Consider the following 24,163-nt stretch of genomic DNA (forward strand, 5'->3'; position numbering starts at 1 on the left):
CGGCCCGCCGCCCGCAGCCAATGGGCGCCCGCCGCCCCTCAGAGCGGAGGCGGAAAAAGCTGCGGAAGCGGCAGCGGAGGGCGTGGCTGAGGGTGTGGCTGTGGATGAGGATATGATTGGCTGCCGGGGAGGGCTGGCGGCCAATGGGCGAAGGCGCGGGGCGGGTCGCTGGTGCGGCGCGCGAGCCCTTCGGGGTGCGCCGCCCTCCGCGCTGGCCGGGCCCCAGTCCCGGGGCTCGGGGACCCCTCCCGGGCTCGGGGACCCTTCCTGGGCCCGGGGACCCCGCTCAGGCGGTGCCCGCCGCGCTCTCCCGAAGAGCGGATACCCTTAGCACCGGAGAAGGGCTCTCAAGGGTCTGTGTTGTCGGTAACGGGCAGCGGGGCGGCTCAGCGGCCGCACCAGCGGTTGATTCCGTCCGAGCTGGCCGTTGTGTGCCCAGCTCCCAGCAGTGTCACCTCGCCCTGTGGGAATGGGAGGCAGCCTTGGTTCGGGTGCATTTGTGCTCTTTTCCGTAGTAAATTGACTCCACCGAGCTATTCTCCGTGTCTGCCCTTCGTGTCGATTTAAGGGAGAATTGTTCCTGTCTCAGGCATGAAAGGGACAAAATGTCTGTGCTTGGATGTCAGGAAATCTCACTGCAATGGGTTTTCTCACAGTGTTTTACTCTACTTAGAAAGTCCGTGCTGGAGCCAGCGAACAGCCCTAATCCAGTGCTCTGCTCCGAGATCTCATTTGTGGCTTCAGACATTGCAGACCTCCAGGATTTATTGGTTTTACCTGGTTCTTCTTGCAGAGCAGCTCCCACCGTGCCTGCTGACGTGGGTGTCCCGCTGGCCCAGCAGATGTGCAGGGATTAGATTTGACCCGAGCCGTGTGCTCAGAAGCGGCCACATCGGTGGCGTGTCCGGAGCCTTGAGGTGTGTTTGCAGTTCCTTGTGTCGCGGGGCTGCAGCAGTGGTGCTGAGTGACAGGGGAAGCTAAGGGAGATGGATGTGGCTCTGCTTTGACCCTGGGAATCTCATGCCCCTCAGGCAGGAACCACAGGATGATTCACGTTTGTGCATTATTTGTGCAGTGCAGTTTTTTGGCAGCAAAGGCCAGCAGAGCCGTGGCGGCCGCGGTCCGTGCTGACAACAGCTCCCTTTGCGGGCGATTCCTTCGGGACACCGCCTCCTGGTAACCGGGAGTTTTTAGTCCAAAAAAGCACTGGAAAGGTTGAGGCTCTTTCCGACCTCGTCCGGGCCGTGCCCGGGCGGTGCCGCTGTCCAGGTCCGTGCCCGGTGCCGGTCCATGCTGATCCTTGTCGGGCCCGGGCGGTGCCGCTGTCCAGGTCCGTGCCCGGTGCCGGTCCATGCTGATCCTTGTCGTGCCGTGCGGGGCGGGCGGGCCCGGGGCGGGCGGGCGGACGGGCGGCTCCGCCCCGGGGCGGCGCAGCGCAGGCCCCGGCCCGGCTCCATAAGGCCGCGGGGCCGCCGGCCGGACCCAGCGCCCCACCGGAGGGGCGATGTGGGCAGGGGGTGTCATGGCCCGGGCCTGGAGCTGCTTTTGTCGCCTTCTCCTCTTCCTCATCTTCCTCCTGCCACCGCCGGCCGCGCCCGGGCCGCCCGCGGGTGAGTGCGCGGGGCCGGGCCGGGCCTGCCGCCCGCGCCCCCTCTGCCCCCCGTTCCCTTTCCCGGACAGCGCCGTTCCCCCTTCCCTGTCCCCTCCGGAGCGTCGGGCCCCCCTTTGTCAGCCCTCCCCGGGGCCGCCCGGGCAGGCTCTGGCAGCCGCTGCCCCTCCCCTGCCCTCGCAGGGTGGCCCTGGGGCAGAGACCCTCCCGTGGCTTGGCCGGAGCGGGGTTGGGCCCGCTGGCCCCGCCTGGGTCCCGGGGGTCACCGGTGCCAGCAGGAGGGGCTGAGGGTGCGGCACCACCTGTGCCCTACCCGGCGCCGACAGTGCCAGCGGGCTCCCGGCCAGGGGACAGCGCGGGTCCCCGCTCCGCGCCCCGCAGCTCCGGCCGCGGTCCCCGCTCCCGGCTGTGCCCCCGGTCCGGGCACACCTGCCCGAGCCCGCAGGTGTCCCACGAGCCCGGCTCTGTGCCAGGTACGGCCGAGCCCTCGCCGGGAGCCCTGCCAGGCTCAGGAGCAGGACTCAAAGCAAAGCCCCTGGAGGTGCAGGGCTGCCCGGGCAGTGCAGGTGCCCTTGGCCATCGGGGAGCTCGGGGATGGGGCAGAACTCGCAGGCTGCCGTCCCCAGGGAGGTAGGGCAGCACTCGGTGCCAGCGTTCTGGGTTTTAAGGAGCAGTGCTGTCCTTAGGGAATGTTGATGAATTGAGATGGGTCTGTTCATGGGCTCTTACGGTGCTGATTCAAGGCTGTACATACACGACAGGCAGAAATGTCTCCTCTGTCTGTGTTTGCCCCTTCTGAAGGGAGACGTGCCCTGTATAAAACTTTTGTGTTTGTCATTAATGTGTGTTTTTATAGTCAGGTCTTCCCAACTGAGGAATATACAAATTGATACTGGTGCTTCCTGCTGAGGACAGTGCTTGTGTGGTGTGTGCCTCTCCCTGAGGGATGCTGTGCTGGAATCTTTTCCTCTCACTTGCCGTGTCTGCTGGAGGGTGTGTGAGCTGTGTGAGGTGAAGGTCGGCTCTCAGAGGTGGCTGGTGGTGGAGATGGCACAGCAGGTTGGGAACTGTCTGAAATTCTGTATCTCGGAGATGCCAGGTGCTTGTGCTTCCAGGGGGGTGGTTGGTGTATTGAGGAATAAGATTTTAGTTCCTGCCTGTAGGAAAGAAACACTGGTGCCAGTTCCTGGTGGTGGATGGTAGTGTTCCTCTCTGCCTTTGGAACTCTCTGTCCTTGCTATTAATGCCAAACTTGCCATGAAGTACAGTGAACTTCCCTTGCCTGAGGTATGAGCATGAAGGAGAGGGTGGAAACCTCCAATTTTGGGTTATAATGTAAGTGCTTTTGACACATAGGGATGTAAGGCAGAAGTGAAGTGTTTACCAGAAATTATTATTTGAAAATTCCTGAATTACCATAATCGCATAGTGATGTGTAGCCTTAAGGGATCTGTGTGTGTGGCTTTTCCTCTCCTGTTTGTGTCCATAGGAGCCTTCAAGATTTGACTGTATGAATTTAAAAAAATTCATGGGCAGCAACTGTTTTGTGCTAATCAATCTCTTTCTTGATACTTGGTGTCACCCGCACACTAGGATGTTCCAGCCAGGCTTGGCCACAATTCTTGGAGTGTCTAAATGCTTGGGTTTAAATTTCTGGGGAGATAGGGTGTTTGGGTAAGATAATTCTTTTGTTCACAGCACAGATAACAGAACATTGCCTCATCCGTATTGCAACAAATCTGGGACCATCATTCAGCAAAGAGCAGGTTTGTGGTTATTTCCTCCATGTGAAAAGGAAAGAGAGGAAAGATATTTCAGTGTACCTAAAATTGCCTCTTCTTTGCTTTTGGAAAAAGGAAGTTTGAATCATTACTTTAGAGCTTCTGCATGTCTTGATCATTCTTACTTCTCAAGCTAAAATTAAAAAAATGTAAGAATGTGCATTTCACAGTTCCCTTTGGTGGCCAGATGTAAAGCCAGCGATGTCCCCAAAGAGGAGGTTCCCACAGGCTCAGCTGGGAAAGCAGAGCTGACATTCCCAGCTGGTGAGATGGGCAGGAAGGGAGTGGGGTGGGCTCAGCCTGCTCAGCTCCTGGCCCTGGGCTCACGGCTGGAAGGGACTCCCGTGACCACAGGAGGCTTCACCTCGCTGCAGAGGATGGGCTGGCTTTGCCCTGCTGCTCCCTGTGACAAGGTGCAGAGGATGTTGTCACAGCACCAGAGGACACGTGTGGCAGTGCTTTCTGTGGAACAAGGGGAGCTGTTGTCTTGCAGACAAGTTAGGCTTTAGGAAGGGCAGAAGGAATGGGGAGAGTCTAGACAGGAAACACTTACAGCATAGGTCTGGATTTCAGCAAGGAGTGTAAGAATTTTCTAGGAAATGTTTCTGTGGAAGAGCTCCGTAACCTGATCAATGCCCAACATCCCCTGGGAAATACCAAAAGAAGCTTCACGAACTCTCTGGCCAGGTTTAATGTTGTACAAATATTCCAGGTGAGCAATGCATACAGATGAATTCACTTCTCTTGCCATGATAGTTGATTGTCTCTTCCTGCCGTCTAAAAGGCCCTGGCACAGTGGGACACCCAGCAGGTGTGAAGACTGAGAGCAGGGGAGGGAGAGATGGAAAGAAAAGGCCCAAGGAGTGGTGCCCATAGAAGAACAGCTGGCCAGATGTTCCCAGGTGTTTTGAAGATGAAGCACCACTGAGGCACTCTTTAGTCTTTGAGGTATGGGAGGAGCTGGAACTGCTGGCTCCACAGAAAACATTCCTACATTTACAAGAAGACTACTTTGTGTTTTGTATAAACCTCTAAACATTCTTAAGTGGACTTGGATAATATTTGCATAGTGAAAGTGAAGGAGGTTTTTGCTTGCAGTAGTCCAAATAGTAAATCCTACTTCAACTGTGACCTTAGTGTAAGAGTCAAGTGCACCAAAAAAAAAAAACCTTTTCCTGGTGTGTCATTGCCTGGAGAAATCCACCAGCAGTGGTTCTGCTGTTTTGAAGGACATATGTAAGTAAGCCAGGTCATGGAAGTTTCTCCTCAGACACTGCTTGGCAAACTCCTGTATGATTCTGAAAATAGGATATGGAGAATGCAGACTGAGCTGGCAGCTGGTACCTCCCAGTCAGGTGTGAGTCAGGCTCCATAAAGGCTGGGATGGGAATCCCAGTGATCTGAGCATGAGAGAAGGATCTGTCATAAATAAGTGGCTTTGAAAGGATGGTGGAGGGTGTTCTGCTGAGGTGGAAATAATTGTCTATACAGAGGGTGAAAAATGGGGGGCAGAAGCATGCTGGTAGGAAAGGAAATGAGTGTCAGAGTAGGTAAAATGACAAATGAATGAGACATGTGCTGTCTGTTTTGAAGGTGAGATTAACCTGTGGAGATGCATAAACACACACTGCATGTGTGCCTTGGGATGTGAGGCCTCACTGGGCTGTTGTGTCCTGTTGTGCTTTTTTGGGATAGATGTATCTGCCTGGAGATGGAGCCAGAACAGCCTGATGTGACCAGGCAGAGGTGTAAGGAAATACTGAATATTGATGCTCCTTAGTTGCGGGAAAGGAAAGACGAGTGTGACAGCACACTGGAAATGTGAAGGTTTGGAGCTGGAGAGAAGGGAATCTCTTCAGGGATGGTTGCCCTGCTCTGGGATCAGAGTGCAGCTGGAAGCACCCTGAGCTGATCCAGGGAGATCAGGGATGCTCGGTGGAGGTGCTGGTGTGGAACTGGTCCTGCCTGGGCCCTGATGGGCTGCATGGCTGTGTAATGCTCTTGGTGACAATGTCCTGCCAAAGTGTGGAATGACTCGTGCAGCTGACCTCAGCTATTAACTGTAATCAATTGATGATAACCACAGTTAACTTAATGGGTTTTGTATTAGCTGCTGACCTGCTCACATGCTGATGAGCTGTTTTTATAAAATTAGCTTGTTCTGTGGTGTAACAGGCCACGGTCTGAACTTTCCTCTTTTTAATTTTTTTTTTTTTCTTCCTCTGAAGTGTATCTTTGACCTTCCGTTGTAGGCTTGGGAAGGAGTCAGAGCTCAGGAAGGATGCTGATTGAGGGGAAGTGTGAGTGTGGGTGTAGCAGTGTGCTGTGATTCTGTAACTGAGCCAGTGACCCGTGGGCATGCCAAGGTCTGCCAGGACAGGGGATGCAGTCTGACGTGTGCTGAGCACAGATCTTACCTGTCAGGCGCCCCCTGAACTCTTACCTGAGCACCCCCAGAGCTTCCCTCGGTGTCTGGAGAGTCCTCGTGGCTCTGATGTGTTCCCGTGGCTTTCAAGCTGCCACATGCCATGGAGCATGCATGGAATTCCTATGCTGGATTTGGGGTGGGGAGGGGAAGATGATTCACATCTTCCTAGTTGTCTCCCATGCTTGGTAATTAATGGCAGCCTTTAATGAGATGAGATAAGTGTGGTCATGGATGCAGTTGTGTTTTTGTGATCGGAAATCTCAGCCCGGACATGGATCATGAGCATGTCATGTTCTGAGCATGACGTGGTACAGCTGCCAGTGGCAGAAAGGCCCTGAGGATTAGGAGTCCTGTAGCTGCTGAAAATCTTACTCCAAACTGTTCGTGGCCTTTGTAGGAGGAAAATGTGGGAGCAGGGTTGGCTTTCTGCTGGGCTGCACTCATCCCTTGGGTGGGATTCTTGTTGGACTGCTCTGTGCCCTCTGTGAGGGTTGCTGGAGATGTGTGAAATGCTGCACAGGGCACTTGGCATGGCAAAGGTTCTTTGGGCAGTGCCAGGGGGGTACCTGCTGGAGACTCCCACCCCATCACCTCCCAAACCAGGGGTGGTGAGGGAGGGCAGAAAGTGAGGAGAGAACTCTCAGAGCATTCAGAGATTTGAAAATTGGCCTCTTTTAGTGCTGTGCTCTAAGAGGATCCTCTTGGAGTTTACTCTTCCCAGAAATCCCTCCCAGTTCTGCTTCATGTGATGATTCACTGATTTGTTTTCTGCTTCCAAGCTTCTCTGGGGCAGACGTGTGGTGCTGCAGGCAGTGCCAAGGCTGGCTGTGTGCTGCTGTTTGTGTAACCTGTGCCTCGAGAGCCTCCAGTGTCCCCTCCAGTGTCCCCTCCCCACTGCTGCAGCCATGAAGGGGGACGAGTGGCACTGGGGAAGGAAGCAGAGCAGTGACCTGAGCGTGTGCTTGGAAATGACAAATGTAGAGAAGGCATTGCTGCAGTGTGTGCTTTTGGTGGCTCATTCCAGGGAAGGAAGCAGCCCTTCCCTCCCTTGTTTTCAGGCCAGGGAGGTATTGACACTGTGTTCTGGAGCCAGTGAATGTAAGGGGCTCTTTTCAGGAATTTTATCTCTGCTTTTTTCATACCTTTTGCCTACAAACACTGTATTGATGAAAGTTCTGCTGCAGTATGTGTCCTGTGTGATTTCCTGAGGAGCAGTGGGGCTGTGCCTGTGCTCAGGTGACAGAAGTGCTGTGGCAGACCAGGACAGCACAGTGCAGCTGAGGCCTCCTGCCAGGGACACGTGTGCTGTGATGGGAGCTGGAAGTGATCTGAGGGCTTGTTCCTTGGGGACAGGGCTGGGAAGGGACAGCTTTTCCCTTGGGATGCCTTGGGGAGTGCTGAGTGCTGGTGATGATGTGTGTCAGCTTGCCAGGGGTGGGCACAGCAGGGGAAAACATCTGGAGGAGCCCGAGTGTCACTGCAGCCTGGTGTTTTCTGGGGAACCCGTGGCATTTAAAATCTGTGTGGGGGCTCCTGCCTGTTTTCCAAAGGATGGAGCAGGCCTCTCCTGGAGGCTTTGAGCTCACAGTGCTGTCCTGTAACTTGGAGAAGCCAAAGGCCCTTTGGAGATGGAGTGTGAGTTTTGGTGTGCTCAGAGGGGCTGGTTTTAACTGGATGCAGCATCTCAGTCCCACTTGAGAGATTGTGGAGGATCTTGGACACCAAACACTTGCTCACCTGCCCCAGATGTGGTGATGATTCCTGGAGACAGACAGTGAGGTAACAGTTCCCTCCCCCCTGCCTTTGCTGGCAAGCTCAGACTCCTGTGATGAGCTCATGGATTCCCCTGCCATGAGCCAGGAGCGCTGGATACAGGAGGACACTGCCTGTGCTCTGGGCTGGGCAGCCTCCTGCTCCCTGGGTGAGCAGCTCTGGGCCCGGCACCAGCAGATGCCACCACTGACGGGAAGAGTCGTTTGCATGCACAATTTATTGTTGTTGACATAGTTAATAATATAAAACAGTTGCTTGCAAAAGCTGATAAAGGGAGCTTGGACTGTGGACTTGTTTGGTTTAGGGGATGTGTCTGATGTTGCATATGCAAATAATACTTAATGGGATCTGTGATGGCTTTGTGGCAAGGATTTGTCTCACCTCAGTTGTTTCGATGAGCCCTGGAGGGCTCTCTGAGAGCACAATGAACAGTAGCAGCAGCCTCAGGTCAGGAGTTTGGCTGTGCTGGGCAGGGTGTGAGGCTGAGCTGTGCCATGGGGAGCTCTGGAGCTGCTGGAGCTCTCAGAGGCTTGCTCTGAGGTTTGCTCTGTGCTCTTCTGTCTGTGGACTTTTCCTGAAGTCGTGTTTTCCTTCCTTTTGATTTTTCTTTTGATTTTTGATTTTCATCCTTTTGATGGCATTGTTCCTTTAGCAGTGTTCCTTAACAGTGTTTCTGTTCTGCTTTCCAGGTTTCCAGGAGATTTCCCTGCTCACTTCCTATGAAGTTGTAACCCCACAGAGATTGGGAAGGGAACGACGAGAGGCTTCCAACAGCTCCTCAATACAGGTACTGGGCAGTCTTAGACATCTCTTCAGTTTAGTGTCTACTTCCACATCAAGTCCACCCAAAACTGGTCTGAAATGCCCATGGGATGCTGCTGGATTCACCTGGCAGCAGGGAAATGTTTCCTTGCAGAGAGCATCACCTCTGTCACTGCTGCAGCTGAGGCACACCAGAACCTTGCTCCTCCAGAGGTCATGAGTTGCTGCAGTGGATTTTTGATCTGGGTGTAAAACTTGCATCATGTTCAGTAAAAAAATGTGTTGTCCTTTTCTGGCTCTGATGTGGAACTTTTTTTTCTGTGGAAGTTTTAGAAGGAAAGAATAAGAAAACCACAGTTGTGTTTTGAAACCTTTTCCCTCATGTGATTCTTCCCCAGTCACACAGGAAGGGATGCTAGGTTCTGGAGGCAGGGACAGTTGTGAAATAAATTTCAGGCTCATCCACCTTTGTTGGTTTCAAAGACTGTTTTTATTCATTAACTTGAGTAAAATGCACCTTTCTTTGTATTCAGGACAAGGTGTCCTATGCTGTTGAGATTGAGGGGAAAGAATACACCATTCATCTAGAAAAGAACAAGTAAGTGATGAATTTCTTTACATTATGAACTTATTCAAACTCTCGTGTCCAGATGACAAGCTGGCAGGCAGCACATGAGTTTTGTGTCCTGGGGCTCTGTGGGAAGTGCAGGTACATCCCAGCTCTGCAGAATGGGAAGAGATTGAGTCCAGAGATGTTTTTTTCAGTTCCTGCAGCCCTGGGGAACCCCTTCAGAGCAGGAAGCTGCAGATTACTCCAAGGAGACCCAGGGAATCTATGACTCTTTCTATTCACAGCTAAAAATAAACAAGTTGAACTGCATTTCAAGTAAATATTTTCACTTTTGTCTAGGACTTGTTTATTGCTTTAGTTCTATGTTTTTTCCCATCTCAGTGGCACAAGGACAGTAATAAATGAGGAAATGACTTTGTCTCCAGGGTCTGAGCACTGACACCTCCCAGCTGATGCAGATGCTGTCTGCCTGCAGGTTTAGGGCCACTTGCAGCACCAGCACTGTGCTCCAAGCTGCCCTGTGATGGACACACAACTGTGCAAGCCCTTGGGGAGCTCCAGCTGCCCCTTGCCAAGCCCTGACCCTCAGGAACGTGGGAATTTAGCTGCACCACATCAATGGAATTACCAGCATGGTGCAGCAGTCGTGGTCATGGGAGACTTTCCCAGTGCACTTCCTCCTTAAACTGAGGAGGACAAGGCATGTGCAGCAGACTGAGGGCTAGAATTTTTTCCCTGTTTGGAAACAGGCTTTTAGCACAATTTAATGGGTTTTGTTGCTTGCTCTACTCTCTGAGGTGAGGTAGTTTATTTTATTTCATTAGCAGTTCTACCATTCTGGTCTCTTGAATTTTGCTGTGAAAATATACAATTTCTTTGTTAATTTTGTTTTTTTTTTTTTCCCTTTCCTTATTGAATTGCAATTTACCTATTTGTCACACTTTTGATTAGGGCTGTCTTACTGCTCTGCTCCAATGTCACAATCATTCCATGAAATTCCTCTTGTTTCATGGAATGACTCTGTATTCCTTTTCCCTTTCATTGCCAGAGAACTGCTGCCCAAAGATTTCACAGTTTATACCTATGACAAGGAGGGAAAGTTGCAATTGGAATATCCAGATGTCCAGGTGGGATTTCCTTCTATTCATACCCTCACTGAAGCTGAGTGGAACAGAGCACCTGGGGGATGAGGGAGTCAGGATTACCAAAGGATAGTTGTATTTTCTGCTGGGCCACCTTCAGTACCCACTGCCCTCTTCCTGGAGAAAGTCCTTAGTTTTGGATGAGGATCTAACCTGGAAAAGATCTGTATTTTCTGATGTGGAGGTGAGGGCTGGCTGTTAGGGACTAACAACTTCTGAGAGTGGGTGTTAGACTAACAGCTTCTGTTAGTCCTGCTGGGAGGGATGGATGGGATCAGGTCTGAGGGGCCTCTGAGAGGGGTCTGTGCAGTGTTGGTTATTCCACAGAAAGCATGCCTGCAGCCCTGTTCTGTACAAGCAGCTGCCTTACTTGTTCCTTTGGAAACGTAGAGCTAAAAGCAGGATGTGTGATACAAAATGCATGAGAGCTTTTCTAATGGCTCCACTCTTAGGGATCAGTGTTGTGCCTTTTAAAGGGAAGTGTTAGTCATACATGATTCATAGGATCTTGTTCCTGAAAATAGAGCACCTGAGTCAAGTGACTGTTTGCTTCCTAGTTAAAAGGGATTGGTTAGAGGGAAAATGCTTTTTCAGCATTAGGTCCCAGAAGTCACACTGCCCTGAACAATTAGCACAAACTCTCTGTGCTTTCTGCATTCCTTGCTGAGACACAGGTGACAGAATCTGTTATAGGTCCTGTATCAATATTAGATCTGTGTTATAGGCCCTGTATCAATGTCTAGGAGTGCCCTTGCCAGAGCAAGTGGAGTGTTTGCCCCGTTGTATTTTCCAGAGGATGTGCAGAGTGCAGGCTGGAGTCCTCCCCTCTGCCAGGGCTGCTCAGGGCTGGGCTCTGCAGGAGGCTCTGGCAGTGCAGCTCCAGCTGGCCTGGACAGCAGGGCTTGTCCCTCCTCCTCCTCCTCAGAGGTGACAGACAAGCCAGAACTTTCTGCCAGGAGACTGAAGAGTAATTTGGCCCAAACCTGGAGGGAGGGGCTGGCCTCGAAATATTTGAGGCAGGGTGGAGGACAGAACAGGAGAGGAATAGCCTGGGTCAAGTTAAGAAATCCAGCTGTGGTAAATTTAACTTCATACATTTTGTGTTCTTGAGCTGTAATCACTGCTGGCCAGTGGCAGACCAGAGATTGCCCTGGGTGTGCAGGCAGGCCTGAAGTGTGTGTGTAATGCACCCTTGTTTTCCTGTGCAGGATCACTGCCATTATCAGGGGTTCGTGGAGGGCACCCTGGATTCCCTGGTGGCTGTCAGCACCTGCTCAGGCTTCAGGTAGCACAACTCCTCCTTTGTGTCCTGGCTGCCTCACTGTGGCTGCTGAACCCAAAACCCATTTCTGCTGCTTTTAGCTGTGCCTCAGCCAGCAAGGGAGTCCCTGGCTGCACTGAGCTGTTGTCCTGTGGCATCTCTTATTCAAGGAGTTCACAGATATTTGAAATACCATCCAATAAGTTATTAATGCAGTTTGTTACCAGAGTGCAGTAAGTTGCACGTATTTTGCTTATGTTTTAACTTGCACAGGTGGTCATGACAACTGTACCTATTGCAGAAATGGAATATTGAACACTGATCTCCTAATTTCACAAAATTTGCCCTAAACCTTATGTACCTCAAGTCTGATGGAATTATTTTTTACTTTGGGCTAGTTGCCACATATTCTGTGCCATTGATTTTTTGCAGGGCCATGCCAGGCACCAGAGTGGCAATAGTGTATTTGAACTAAAGCATTTCTGCTTAAGCCTGTGATGTAATTCCTGGGGCATTGCAGAGCCTTACAGAGATGTTTAATTTAGTGCACTTGTAAGGCCCTACTGAGTGAAAGGCTCCTGCCAGGCCTGAGGGGCAGTGTGCTGGTTCACCAGAGCTGAGCTATAGGCAGGCTTTGGTCATCCAAGAATAACTGTTCCTTTGTTGAGCTGCAAAAATTCTGGGTGCTGGATTTCTCACACACTGCCATATTTCAGGGGTTTGGTGACAATGGGGAATGTCACCTATGGGATTGAGCCCATGGATCCCTCTTCTGGCTCTAAACACATTTTATATCGACTGGATAATGTGAAGAAAGAGCCCACAGCGTGTGGAGTAAGCCCTGAAGGGCAGGAAGGGGAACGTGCAGAGGGAAATCTCCAGCCCAGTATGACCCAGCTGCTGCGGGTAAGTCCCCCCCAGTCCCACATAAGGGATTTTGTGAGTTCATTTGAGAGTGTGGAAGCAGCTTATCAGATTTCCTGGGGCTTAACACATACCTAAAGGTTTTTAATTTTGGGGGTTTCTGCACTACTGGACGACTCAGTTTCTTCTCCAAAGCAGCCACAGTTTCCTCCTGCTTCTGCATGTGGCAGGGAAGGTGGGGCATATATAATATTAGAATATTCCTGGGCTTTTTGGGGGGACTTTTAAGGGTAGGAACATGACTGTCCTGGAGAGGCTTGTTAACAAAGTACTGCATCAGGAGCCAGGAGAATATTGTCATGTTTATTCCATCCTCCTCAAAGTAGCACTTTTATGTGAAGTCCCCCTTGTCCTTCAAGGACTGTCTGTACAAGAACAAAATTGAAATGAAAGCAGAAGAACGAAAAATCTTGTGTTTCTCTTCAAGATCATTGGCATTTGCTTGTAGAATCTTGCTGCCCCTTTATGAAAGTGTGTGCTGACTTTCCAAAGCAGCTTGTGCAGAGGTGCCTTGCTTTGAAACAAGGGAAGTCTTTGTGCAGCTGAGTTTCAGTGTAAAACACAGAGACTATCATTGCATTGGATTACAGTGCTTGGGTTTGGCACAGTGTGCTTTGGGTGTGTCTCAAACCACCGGTGGTATCAAGTGAAATATGACAATGTCATGATGGGGTTTTTTGTTTACACTTGAATTAATAAATCTGAAGTTGTCTAAAATTTTTTTTTTCCCCAGAGAAAGAGGGCGGTCCTGCACCAGACAAGATATGTGGAGCTGTTCATAGTTGTGGATAAAGAAAAGGTGGGAGTTGTGTGCCTTTGCTTTTTCTTTCTCCTCAGGAGAGGGTCTGGAAAGCCCTCAGGTTTCATTACTCCCAAGTTACAGTTTACCCATGTGCAAAGATGCTACCCGAGAAGTGGAGGCTGAGTGACTTACCCTTCATGAGGCTGAGTTTCTTTGTCTTGCAGTTTGAAGATTTTGGGAAGAGTGAAACAGAAGTAAGAGAGCATATGGTGCAGCTGGCAAACTTCCTTGACAGTGTGAGTAGGAGGGGTGCTGTGTGCTGCAGCCCTGCTGCCTTTTGTACGTGTCCACCTTGGGGTCTGCTCTGGTACCACTCTGGGAATGCACAGTGGAAGCTTTTCCACCTCTAAATTAATTTGCACTTATCCACCTTGAGAATTACTCTAGGAATTCTTCCAACTTGTGCTACATCCAGTGAGTGACAGGACAGGTTTTGCTGCAGTTATTGCAATTCTTGTCTGTGTAAAGGTTAGAGAAAAAGCATGTTTATAGCTCCACTATTTCACATGATATTTGTCAGAACTGAGACTTCTTTTCATTTCTGTTGGGTATTGTCTTACAATGTAGCCAGTGTGGCATTTAAGCATTGATCCTGAAGCTAATGAAGGCCTAAATCACAGGGAAAATGCATTCTGGTGGTTCCAATTGTGTACTAGCTGTGAAAAAAAAATCAAACCCAGAAAAGATGGATACCTGCAATAAGATCTATAACACCAGGCCATCTGCTTTTGTGTGAATATTAATAAATGTTTGTGCTCCTTTTCCTCCCCAGATGTATGTCATGTTGAACATCCGCATTGTGCTGGTGGGGCTGGAGATCTGGAAACACGAGAACGTCATCAGCACAGACGGGGGGGCCGGGGACGTGCTGGCCAACTTCGTGCAGTGGAGAGAGAAGAACCTGGTCCTGCGACGGAGACACGACAGTGCCCAGCTCGTCCTGTGAGCACAGCTCCTCCCCTTTGCTCCCAGGAATTCATTCTGGTCCTGTCCTGTGAGCACAGCTCCTCCCCTTTGCACCCAGGAATTCATTCTGGTCCTGTCCTGTGAGCACAGCTCCTCCCCTTTGCTCCCAGGAATTCATTCTGGTCCTGTCCTGTGAGCACAGCTCCTCCCCTTTGCTCCCAGGAATTCATTCTGGTCCTGTCCTGTGAGCACAGCTCCTTCCCTTTGCTCCCAGGAATTCATTCTGTTCTGGTCCTGTGAACACAGCTCCTTCCCTTTGCTCCCAGGAATTCATTCTGGTCCTGTCCTGTGAGCACAGCTCTAGTGCCTGTGCTCTTTACCTGCACAGGGGTGATGTGGAAGAGGCTGCTTTCCTCTGTAAACTCTGTCTTAAATGAACAGAGTAAAGGAATCTTGAGCAAAGACAGCAAAGCTTAACTGGTGCCACTTGTGCTTGCAGTCAGTAGCCGTGCTCCTGTGGCAGCCTTGCAAAGCTGGAGCAGCAGGATTTGTGCCACAGGCAGGGGAGATGTGCTGATATGGGCTCTGTGTGTCTGCACAGACAGATGATGGCCTTTCCTTTCTCTTCATGACTGTAGGAAGAAGGGTTTTGGTGGCACAGCTGGAATGGCCTATGTGGGAACAGTGTGCTCCAAGAGCCATGCAGGAGGCATTAACGTGGTGAGATTTCTTCAATGATCTCTGAATGTGATTGAGGTCAGAGTTTGCACTCTGAAAGTCTTCCTGGAAGCACAGAGTCTTTCATAACAAAGCTGAAGTGGCTTAGTGGGGCTCTTATCTTGTCTCCAACAATTTCTGACACTTCCAGGATATCTGAATCACAACTTCTCTGTAGTCTTGTGCTCAGTGTGCAGTACTCATGCTAAAGGATTTCTCTGTGTTGTTTTAAGCATCTCTGCCTCCAAATTCTGTGGGAGCTTTGGGTGGTCTCAAATCTGTCCTGTACTGTCTGACCTGCAGCTGTGACCCCCCTGGGCAGTGCTGGTTCACTGCATGTTTTACATGGAGCTGCAGAGCCTTAATGAGCCAAGCTGTTGGTCTGATAACTGGCAATCACAGAAATCTGGTTTCTTTGGACCAGTGACAGAAGTGCTGGAATTTGCACATTTCAGGAGAATTGGGCTGGTGTGGAGAGTTCTGGTTTTTGTGTTAATGTTGCAGTTGCTCTGGAAGGTGGAGGTTGTTGGGTAGTGTCCCAGTGAGGTTTCTCTGAGGGCTCTTCTTGCTAAGCAAATTCCATGCACTTGGTTGGAAATCCAGCACTGTTGCTCAAAAGACAATGACAAAAGGGTCTCCTTTGCACATAAGTAAGCATTGACTTTTCAGTATAAGCTCTCTGCTGACTGCCTTCTGTGTCACTCCTGTGCAGTTTGGAAGGATCAGCATCCAGATGTTTGCATCCATCATGGCTCACGAGCTGGGCCATAACCTGGGGATGAACCATGATGATGAACGAGTGTGTCACTGTGGGGCAAGCAGCTGCATTATGAGCTCTGGAGCATCGTAAGTAGCTGACCAAGGGAAGGCAAAGAAGGCTCAAAATGCCCCATCCATGTGCTTTGTTTTTATGGATTACTTTCACCTTCAAATTCCCCTTGCAAAGAGTCTTGTTGTGCTTGAAATGGGGAAAGCAGAGATCCCCCTTGTTCTGCAAACACTGAGGATACTGGCTTGGCTTAGTGTGAAGCTCAGCTCATTTTCCCCATTGCAGGGGCTCGAGGAACTTCAGCAGCTGCAGTGCAGAGGACTTTGAGAAGCTGACCCTGAACAAAGGTGGCAGCTGCCTGCTGAACGTTCCGAAGCCTGACGAGACGTACAGTGTCCCGTACTGCGGGAACGGGCTGGTGGATGCTGGGGAGGAGTGTGACTGTGGCTCGCCCAAGGTTCGTGGCTGTGTTTTCACGGGGGTGCCAGGGCGTCCTGTGCCCCTCACTCAGAGGGGGCTGTGTGTGGCAGAAGGGAAGGTTTTGTGACATTCAGAACCCTTGTGTCCTCAGGAATGTGAGAGTGATCCGTGCTGCGAGCCGGGAACCTGCAGGCTGCGATCTGGTGCTGAGTGTGCTTATGGGGACTGCTGCAAAAACTGCCGGGTAGGAGACTCTGGTGTTTGCACACGGAGAAAAGAGAGCATTGGCTTAGTCAGTGCATCTGTGACAGGGAGCTGTCCTGTGTGCCCCACGAGGGCTCCAGATCAGTGCCTTGTTTGGGGCATGCCCTGGGTCAGGAGCAGTGCCAGTCTCTGCTGTTCCCGTTTCCTGATGGTTTTCCCTCCCCTCTGTCCTCAGCTCCTCCCTGGAGGCACCGAGTGTCGGGCGAGTACCAACGAGTGTGACCTGCCCGAGTACTGCAATGGCAGCTCCCAGTTCTGCCAGCCAGACTTCACGGTGCAGAACGGGCACCCCTGCCACAACCACGAGGCCTACTGCTACAATGGCATGTGCCAGTACTACGATGCACAGTGCCAGGATATCTTTGGCTCCAGTAAGGAAGAGCACACTGTTACAACCTTTCTAAGAGATGCAGCTATAGAACACACTAAGTTTATTTAAAATATATTCATTTGCTTTTCTGTAACAGAGAGCAGCTGGCTTTGGCAGAGGATTTGGAGCAGTGGTGGCAATGGTTTAGCATAATGGCCGTGCATCCTTCCTGTGTTACACTTAGTTCTGTGCTGGGGATTCGAGTAATAATTTTGTTGCACTTACCATTTCTGGTGCAGTGGGGTTTCTGCTTTATAGGGCTGTAAAGAAATACCAAATGCTTGAATTGACTCAGCTTAAGTAACTGTTTTTCTCTATCTTTAAACTTGGAGCCTTGTAATTCTGACGTTGTAACTTTTTTAGTGTTTGGATCGAGTTCCTAAGCTCACTCCTGCATGGCAAACACTTGGTGTAGCAGGGCAGCTGCTCTGGCTGCAGGAGATGTGTGTGAGATGTTTCTGTGCCTGGGTAACGTGGCTCCTCTCTCTGGGGATGGGCTGTTGTTTGCAGAAGCCAAAGCAGCCCCTGACATTTGCTTTGCTGAAGTGAATTCCAAGGGGGACAGATTTGGCAACTGTGGTTTCCATGGCCATGACTACAAGAAATGTTCCAGCTGGTGAGTTGAGCCCAGTGCATTGGGGAGTTCTGAAATACACAGCTGGGAGTCTGTATTTGGGTGCTGTAGTGTCAGTTTGGGGTGTTGTGCACACGGGAGGGATGCAGGGCTGTGGTGGAGGGTGTGTTCCACACCTCCTGTCAGGGATTGTGCTTTTCCTAAGTGGTCACATATGGAAGACGAGAAGCAAATCATCATGTTTCCTTAAGGCAGAGATTCCAACAGCTTGCAGAAAGAAGGGATACACTACTCTTGCAGCACTGGAATGAAGCCCAGTTCAGTTTTATTTGTCAAGTTGCCTCAATTTTGTTTTCAAGTAGCATCATCCAGTAGAAAGGAAAGATCACATCAAACACATGGTGGTCTCGTTCTCAGAATAAATTCAAGTGTCACTACAGTGTGCCTGTGTTGCTGTTGTAGGAATGCCATGTGTGGGAAGCTGCAGTGTGAAAATGTGAAAGCCATGCCTGTGTTTGGAATCAAGCCTGCTATTATCCAAACTCCCATCCGAGGCACCACGTGCTGGGGGGTGGATTTCCAGCTGGGCTCTGATGTCCCAGATCCAGGAATGGTGAACGAAGGCACCAAGTGTGGTAATGGAAAGGTAATTAAAATTTTAAAGTTAGATCCTAATGTAATAATTTGGGGTATTCATGGGAATAAAATTTTCAGCTGCATTGTTTCATGAATAGTTATGACCATTATTTTTTTATGCCTGTAGTTAATGTAAAACTTTTTAAATGAGTCCATTGATTCCCCCCACTGCCCAGTACTGCACTGCATGTGCACCAAACATTTAATGAGCCTTTCATTTGTAGGTGAAGCGAAAGAAATTGAGTTTGTTGAGAGCCAGAATCTTCGCTTTGTCAATGAGCAGGAAGAGCCAGGCCCACACAAATGCCTTGAAGACAACTTTCAATTAAAATCCGACTTAACTAGAGAGGGCAGAAGCTTAGCCCTAGCAGAGGAATGTGCATTCCACATGTCCTTACTGGGCACAATTTAATTGCTGTTCCTTTACATTCAGACTGGAGACAAAAGGCTCCAGTGCCAGCTCAGCCCCGTGCTGAGAGGCCTTTTGTGGAGCAGAGGATCTGCAGAGTTTGGAATTATCAGTGAGAGTGTGTGAGGCTTTGTGGCAGCAAGGACAGCTTGTGGCTGTGGAGCCCCGAGCTAGGAGCAGGGATCTGGGCAGGCCAGGGGGCCCTGAAATGCCATCATCCCTCATTGTGTGCATCTCTGTTCCCAGATCTGCAGGCACTTCCAGTGTGTGAGTGCCTCTGTCCTCAACTACGACTGTGATGTGGAGAAGCAGTGCCATGGGCATGGGGTAAGCAGGGAAGAGAGGCAGCTAGTTTGAAAATGGTGATTAGTACCTTTTTCTGTTTTGTCAAACTGTAAAACTCTCTCTAAAATGTCTCTAGGCAAGAGAACCTGTAGCAGTGTCAAAAAAGTATTTGACAAAACTCTTTGCCAGGCAAGAATTCCCAGTTCCAGTATTGCTAATGAAATTTGACTCTTCATTACACAAAGGAAAAAAAAAAACCCAAAAGCCATGGTGTGTGAGCTGCTGGGATAGCTAATCCTTGGAAGCTCTTCCTGAACACACTGCTGTGTGTGCTCAGTCATGTGAAATCTTGGGATGCCTGGCCAAGGACTGTTTGGAATTGGCCATGGAGTTACTGGGTAGAAGTTACAAGGGACAGAAGAGGCCGTGGCTGCTGCACACGGATTTCAGAGCACAGAAATGGAGGTGACTGAGTGTTTGTGTTTTGGAATACAGGTGTGCAACAACAACAGGAACTGCCACTGTGAAGCAGGCTGGGCCCCCCCGTTCTGTGAGTCCAAAGGCTACGGGGGCAGCGTGGACAGTGGCCCTCCATACAATGGCAAGTGAGGGCTGGGCTGGGCTGGGAGCTCCAGAGCAGCCCCTGGGCTGCTGAGCTTTGCTGCATGGCTCTGCACTCTGACCACAGTGGTCTGGCAGAGGTTTTCTGCTCAAGGTGTTGCACTTCACTCTTGGGATACTGGGGGTTTGAAGGTGAAATAGGAAGCCAGAGCCAAGCTGTAATTTGGAGAAAACTTATGCTGTGTCCATGTGGAGTAGGTAAAGATGGGATTGGTGTAACTTCTGTGGGCCGCAAGAATGATTTTGGAGACTGTTTTTCATAAGCTGGTGTGGGTTTGGGAAAGCTAGGCACTGTGATGCAATAACAGGCTGGAGAAACACACTGGAGCTCGGGCAGATCCCTCAAATCATCAGACAGAAAAAGGGAAAGGCTGTTGTAGTACAGCCTGCAGGGGAGAAATTGCTGCATATAAAAATGTCAAGATTAAGAACCCAAGTTCTTTGTCTGCAGCAAACAGTGGCTGGAGAAGAGGTAGATTTAACATCAGGCCAAAAGGCAGAAGCTGTTTTCCTCTCCTGTAAGATCTTTAATAATGAAACAATACAGTCATGAAAAATGAGGATTGATCTCCTAATTTAATGTGCTGTTGCAGCCCAGGGTATCAGCTCTAAAAGATAAACAGAAAGGATCTATTTGGGCATATATCCTACTGGATTCTTCTGTGTTTTTTCCTGTGAGAAATGGGAAACAGTTATGGAACTATTGCTACCAAATAGTCAGTGCTGCTGTGAGCCAGGGGGTGGTGACACCATGCCAGACTCGTTTCTTCTCCCTGGCTCTGTCCCCTCAGACAAGGACACCTCTCTGCGCAATGGGCTGCTCGTCTTCTTCTTCCTGGTGCTGCCCCTGCTCGTGGCTGCTGCTCTGGCCTTTGCCAGGAGGGACAGGCTGAAGCGAGGCTGCAGGAGGCTGATGTCCCGCTGCCACTCGTGAGTGCTCCTTGTCCCCCCTGTCCCCTCCCTGCCCCTCAATACCAGTGCCAAGGTGTGCAGGCATGTCCCAGCCCAGGGTGTCAGGGGAAGGCCCCCGATTCCAATGGCACATGCAGCTTGCCTCCAGCAATGACAGAAAAGATAAATTCATCCCAAATCAGGAGAGCAGAGAGTTTTCTCTTTGCTGTTGTGTTTGTTCTTGTGTATTGGTGATAGGGGTTTATATTTTTGGGTCCCATCTTTTTATAAAGGGGCAAAGGGAAGCTGCCAGTCTTGAACAGAAAAAGGGTTATTGTTTATGAATTTGTGGTTTCTTAGATTTCTCACACTTGATACATGCTAAGACAGTACAAATGCAGGTGCCAGGCTCACAGTGCCTGGGCTCCTGGCCTGCACAGTCGCTGTGCCAGGGTTCTGTGCTCAAACAATCCACACCCATCCCATTCCAGGTCACTCCAGTCACCTCCTCCTCGGCCAGACACTGAACCCAGGGACTACCAGCAGAGGGGCTTCTCCCGTGGCATGCCTTATGCTCCAAGACCTGTACCCATGGTAGGAATCATCTACTTCCCCTCACTCGATTTGTTACTCTCAAGTAAAGAGATGAAGGCAGTTGCTATAAGTTTTGCCCTAATAAAAGCTTTAAAGTTACTTCTTCATTTCTGAAAATTGTTTCTCCTTGATAAAAAGCAGAGAATGTTTGTTTCCTGAGACTTGGGGAGGGGGCTCCTCAGTTTCCCAGTTTAAGCACTGTCCAGGCTGTGCTTAGTTTACCTGCTTTGCTGCTCCCTTTTGCTCCTGACAGAGCACCCACCCCACATGGGAGCCCCTGTCCTTGTCAGAGCAGTTGTTCTCTGAAAGCCACAGCCAGCCTGAGCACCCTCCCAGAGCAAACCGAGTGCTGTGACCAGCAGCCTTGCTGTGCCTTTCTGTGTTTTTCAAAATCCAGCAGTTCCCAGGCTGCTGTTGCTTCTTCCTACTGAGTTCCCAGAGGAAAGAGCAGCTCTGACATTGCCAGGCTGGTTTGCAGTGTCTTGAATGTCACTTACTTAGTGACACAAATATTTTAATTCCTGTGTGCAGTCTGTGAACGTTTTCTTTATATTTTCTTTGTAGGACGTGCATCCGAACACGTTTCCTGTCCCAGCTTACCCAGTTAACCAGCACCCTCAGCAGGCTTTCCAGCAGCCCTACTACTCCCCACCACAGTACCCAGTGCAGCAGCCACAGAGGGTGCCCAGCAGGTCAGTGGGGTTCCTGCAGGTGCCCACTGGCACTGCTGGGATCATTTCTTGTTGTGTTCTTGCGTGTTGTGTGCAGGTGGGACTGGCTTCTCACTGGGAGAAGTTTCTCCTTCACTTCACCCCGAAAGGCAGAGCATTCATCCTGCTCTGGCAGGGCTGTGTGGTGATGAACGAGGCTCAGAGCATTGCTGTGGGGGCACATTAGCCCAGCAGCTGGATGAAAGGCCTGGTAAAATAGTCAGCTTAAAAGCAAATTACTCTAAAAACTGTCATTGTGCTGATTTGTGAATGTTATGGCCAAGTGCAAAACCATTTCTCTTAACTTTGAACAGAAAGTTTTCCTTTTATTTTTCATCTGACTTTTCAATGGTGATTGTAAGATGCAGTGCTGTGGAGCACAGACCCAGAAGTGCCAGGCACTGAGTGGGAACATCCTCATGTAGCTCACCTTGGTGAGGCACTTGGGCCAGGGGCCTTGACAGAATTTGGGGAGAAAAGGTGAATTTTAACAAATGGGAGTTCCCAGAGGATTTCAGGCCATTGGAGGCACAGTCTGAGCAGGGCACGTTCAGAAGGAGGGTGGGAAGAGTGGGGTGGTGGCCAGGGCACAGGGTGGGGCTGTGGGTGGTGGCCACGGTGGCACTGACCCCTCTCCTCTGTCTGCAGGCCCCCGCCCCCGCAGCAGAAGCTCGTACCTCAGGCAGTGCCAGCACAGCACAAGTGTTTACCTCAGGGACACTACTTCCCTTCCCGACCCGCACCTCTGCCTCCCAAATAGCTCCTGCCTTCCTCGGGGCCTTCTTGTGAGCTGGAATTGCAGTTCCCCTTCTGGCATCCCGTGGCAGTGCCAGCAGCCTCCCTGCTGCAGCCTGGGCCAGGGCAAACGAGAGATCCAAACCGGGAATGTAGAACTTGACACTCACTAAATACCTCGACCAAAGCTCCGGGGACTGAAACACCCAGCCCCTCCCTTGCTCTGTCCAAGCTTTGCTGCTGCAGCCAGGCTGGCAGCAGGAGTGCAGCAGCCTGCAGGGAAATAGTCCCAAAATGCAGCACGTGGGTTTGGGTTTCCCCATTTCTGCCACTGGTAAGGAAATTGTCTGATTTGTTGTTGTCTCTCTGACTGTGCAGTGAGGAATTGGAGTTTGCAAAGCAAGGAGATCTGTTAATTTGCAGTTAATTTACAGTTACTCTGCATGGACTGGAAAGTGTTTCCCATGTACACCTTAATGGCATAAATGGAACAAGATCTGGGAGGACTTTTTCAGGAAGAGAGATCTATTTTAAACATGTTTATGCATGTATATATGTTTATAGATGCATAATAATGCTCTTAAATTCTTAACTCCATGCTGACTGACACCAAGCTGTGCTATAGGGGCACTGAGTCTAATGCTTTTTAATTAGAGAGTGGCTAAATGAGACTCGTGTACTAATTCCCACTAATCCATGGCTGGGCAGTGAAGATAAAGGTACGAGAAGACACGGCCATACTCTGGTTTTAAAAAATGGGGTGCTGTTAGGTTTTAATTCGGGTCTAAAGACAGCAGCAGTCCCTGCAGAACACTGGGAAGTGTCTCTGCCTGGACCACCAGGGCTTCTCTGAGCACTTTAAATGGGAGCCTGGTGACTGAAGCAGCCCCTGTTTTAACACCCAAACCCTTGCAGTGTCAGTCAGGAAGCTCCTGGGCTACTGTGACTTGGACTGGACTGCCTTCTGCTCCTGCACCATGGGCCAGACTGGATTCTGGAACTCCTGAGCAGAGGTGCTCAGCATCCACTGTGCTGGGAGAGGGAGCTGTAGATCCTGACCCTGTGGTGCCGTGGGTAGGAGCTGGATGTCGTGGTCACAAATAGGAATCTATTGCACAACTTGCTAAAAGTGAGGTTCTATTGCACAAACTTGCTAAAATTGAGATCATGTTGAAGAGTGTGCTGGGCTGTTTTACTCTGTGCTCGCCACAAGCACAGCTCAATCTGTAAAATCCCCCAAATATTGCCAAAAATAATCTTTTCCTCTGTATATACATACATAAATATATATATAGTGTGTGAAGTAATAAAATACTTGAACTCCTGTGGTTTCCCATAAACATAGACTAAGATTTATAACACTATTAAAATCTGTAAAATGTCACCTAGAATTTCACCAACTGTAGGGAGTCTCCTTTTTGTTCCAAGATAATCAATTACTTCCTAATTATGTGTTGCTGTGTCCCGCTGTGCCTGAGCAGGCTGTCTGTCTGTCTGTCTGTCACAATGAGCTCTGCAGCTGGATGCAGCCCATCTCCAGCCCTGGTCAGAGGGTGGGGAAGGAGGAGGGGATCCAGGGAATGAAGTCATCCGGAGAGATGTACTTAGCTGTGTGTGTCAACTAAACTATGCTGAAAATGGTGCCTTTACATGACCAAGAGTTTTTGTACTCCCAGCGTGCCCGCTGGAAGAGGGGCAGGGATGTGTGGTTCTAAAGTGATCCCAGGGACAGGAAATAGCTCCAATTTTTGGTGTTGGATACTGAAGATGACTACTGGACTACTGACTTTCTTGAGTGAAGTGTACAGACACCTGTCCTGGGCAGGGCTGGAGCTGAGGGGGCTCCACAGCCTCTGGCCAAAGGGCTCTTCCCAACCCCTTTGTACAGACCCAACAAGCAATAAAGATCCCACTTTTGTACAAGCCTCTGCCTCGGCCTCTGCTTGGAGGGAGGGCCAGTTGTTTTTCCCGGTGGGGCAGTTGTTTTGTTTTTCCCGGTGGGGCAGTTGGTTTTCCCGGTGGGGCAGTTTCCCGCGGGGCAGTTTTTGGTGTGGCTGTTAGTGCTGGGCCGTTACTGGCCAGCCATGGGGCCACTCTGTGCCATGCCACCGCTGCTGCTGCTGCTGCTCCTGGAGCTGCTGCACGAGGCTGGGCAGGGCCCCCCCGTGCCCCCCAGCCCCCAGGACTGGGCTCAGCCATGGGGGTCTCT

The 24,163-nt window shown here is 50.4% G+C and overlaps 1 protein-coding gene across 1 annotated transcript; it reads left to right on the top strand.

Moving 5' to 3' along the window:
- The first annotated feature begins 1,430 nt into the window (after window positions 1-1,430).
- Window positions 1,431-23,877, top strand: LOC106862069 (disintegrin and metalloproteinase domain-containing protein 9-like). The gene is made up of 22 exons (XM_014890859.2): window positions 1,431-1,610; window positions 8,281-8,378; window positions 8,887-8,951; window positions 9,973-10,051; window positions 11,275-11,351; window positions 12,044-12,233; window positions 12,985-13,050; window positions 13,218-13,289; window positions 13,826-13,995; window positions 14,598-14,679; window positions 15,389-15,522; window positions 15,731-15,902; window positions 16,017-16,109; window positions 16,305-16,500; window positions 17,010-17,115; window positions 17,536-17,719; window positions 18,365-18,445; window positions 18,899-19,004; window positions 19,816-19,954; window positions 20,407-20,509; window positions 21,074-21,201; window positions 21,868-23,877. The coding sequence occupies exons 1-22, from the start codon at window positions 1,505-1,507 to the stop codon at window positions 21,977-21,979; spliced, it is 2,559 nt and encodes an 852-aa protein (XP_014746345.2). The 5' UTR covers window positions 1,431-1,504; the 3' UTR covers window positions 21,980-23,877.
- The last annotated feature ends 286 nt before the right edge of the window (window positions 23,878-24,163 follow it).

Source organism: Sturnus vulgaris, chromosome 28, assembly GCF_052056855.1.
Source record: "Sturnus vulgaris isolate bStuVul1 chromosome 28, bStuVul1.hap1, whole genome shotgun sequence".
In the NCBI taxonomy this organism is placed as follows: Eukaryota; Metazoa; Chordata; class Aves; order Passeriformes; family Sturnidae; genus Sturnus; species Sturnus vulgaris.

What these genes read in the sequence shown, in the direction of transcription:
- LOC106862069 (XM_014890859.2), top strand. Translation starts at nt 1,505, where the DNA reads ATGTGGGCAGGGGGTGTCATGGCCCGGGCCTGGAGCTGCTTTTGTCGC. An exon ending in GACAGTGCCCAGCTCGTCCT is followed by an intron (nt 13,996 to 14,597) that starts GTGAGCACAGCT and finishes TCATGACTGTAG; the next exon opens with GAAGAAGGGTTTTGGTGGCA. An exon ending in ACTGCTGCAAAAACTGCCGG is followed by an intron (nt 16,110 to 16,304) that starts GTAGGAGACTCT and finishes CTCTGTCCTCAG; the next exon opens with CTCCTCCCTGGAGGCACCGA.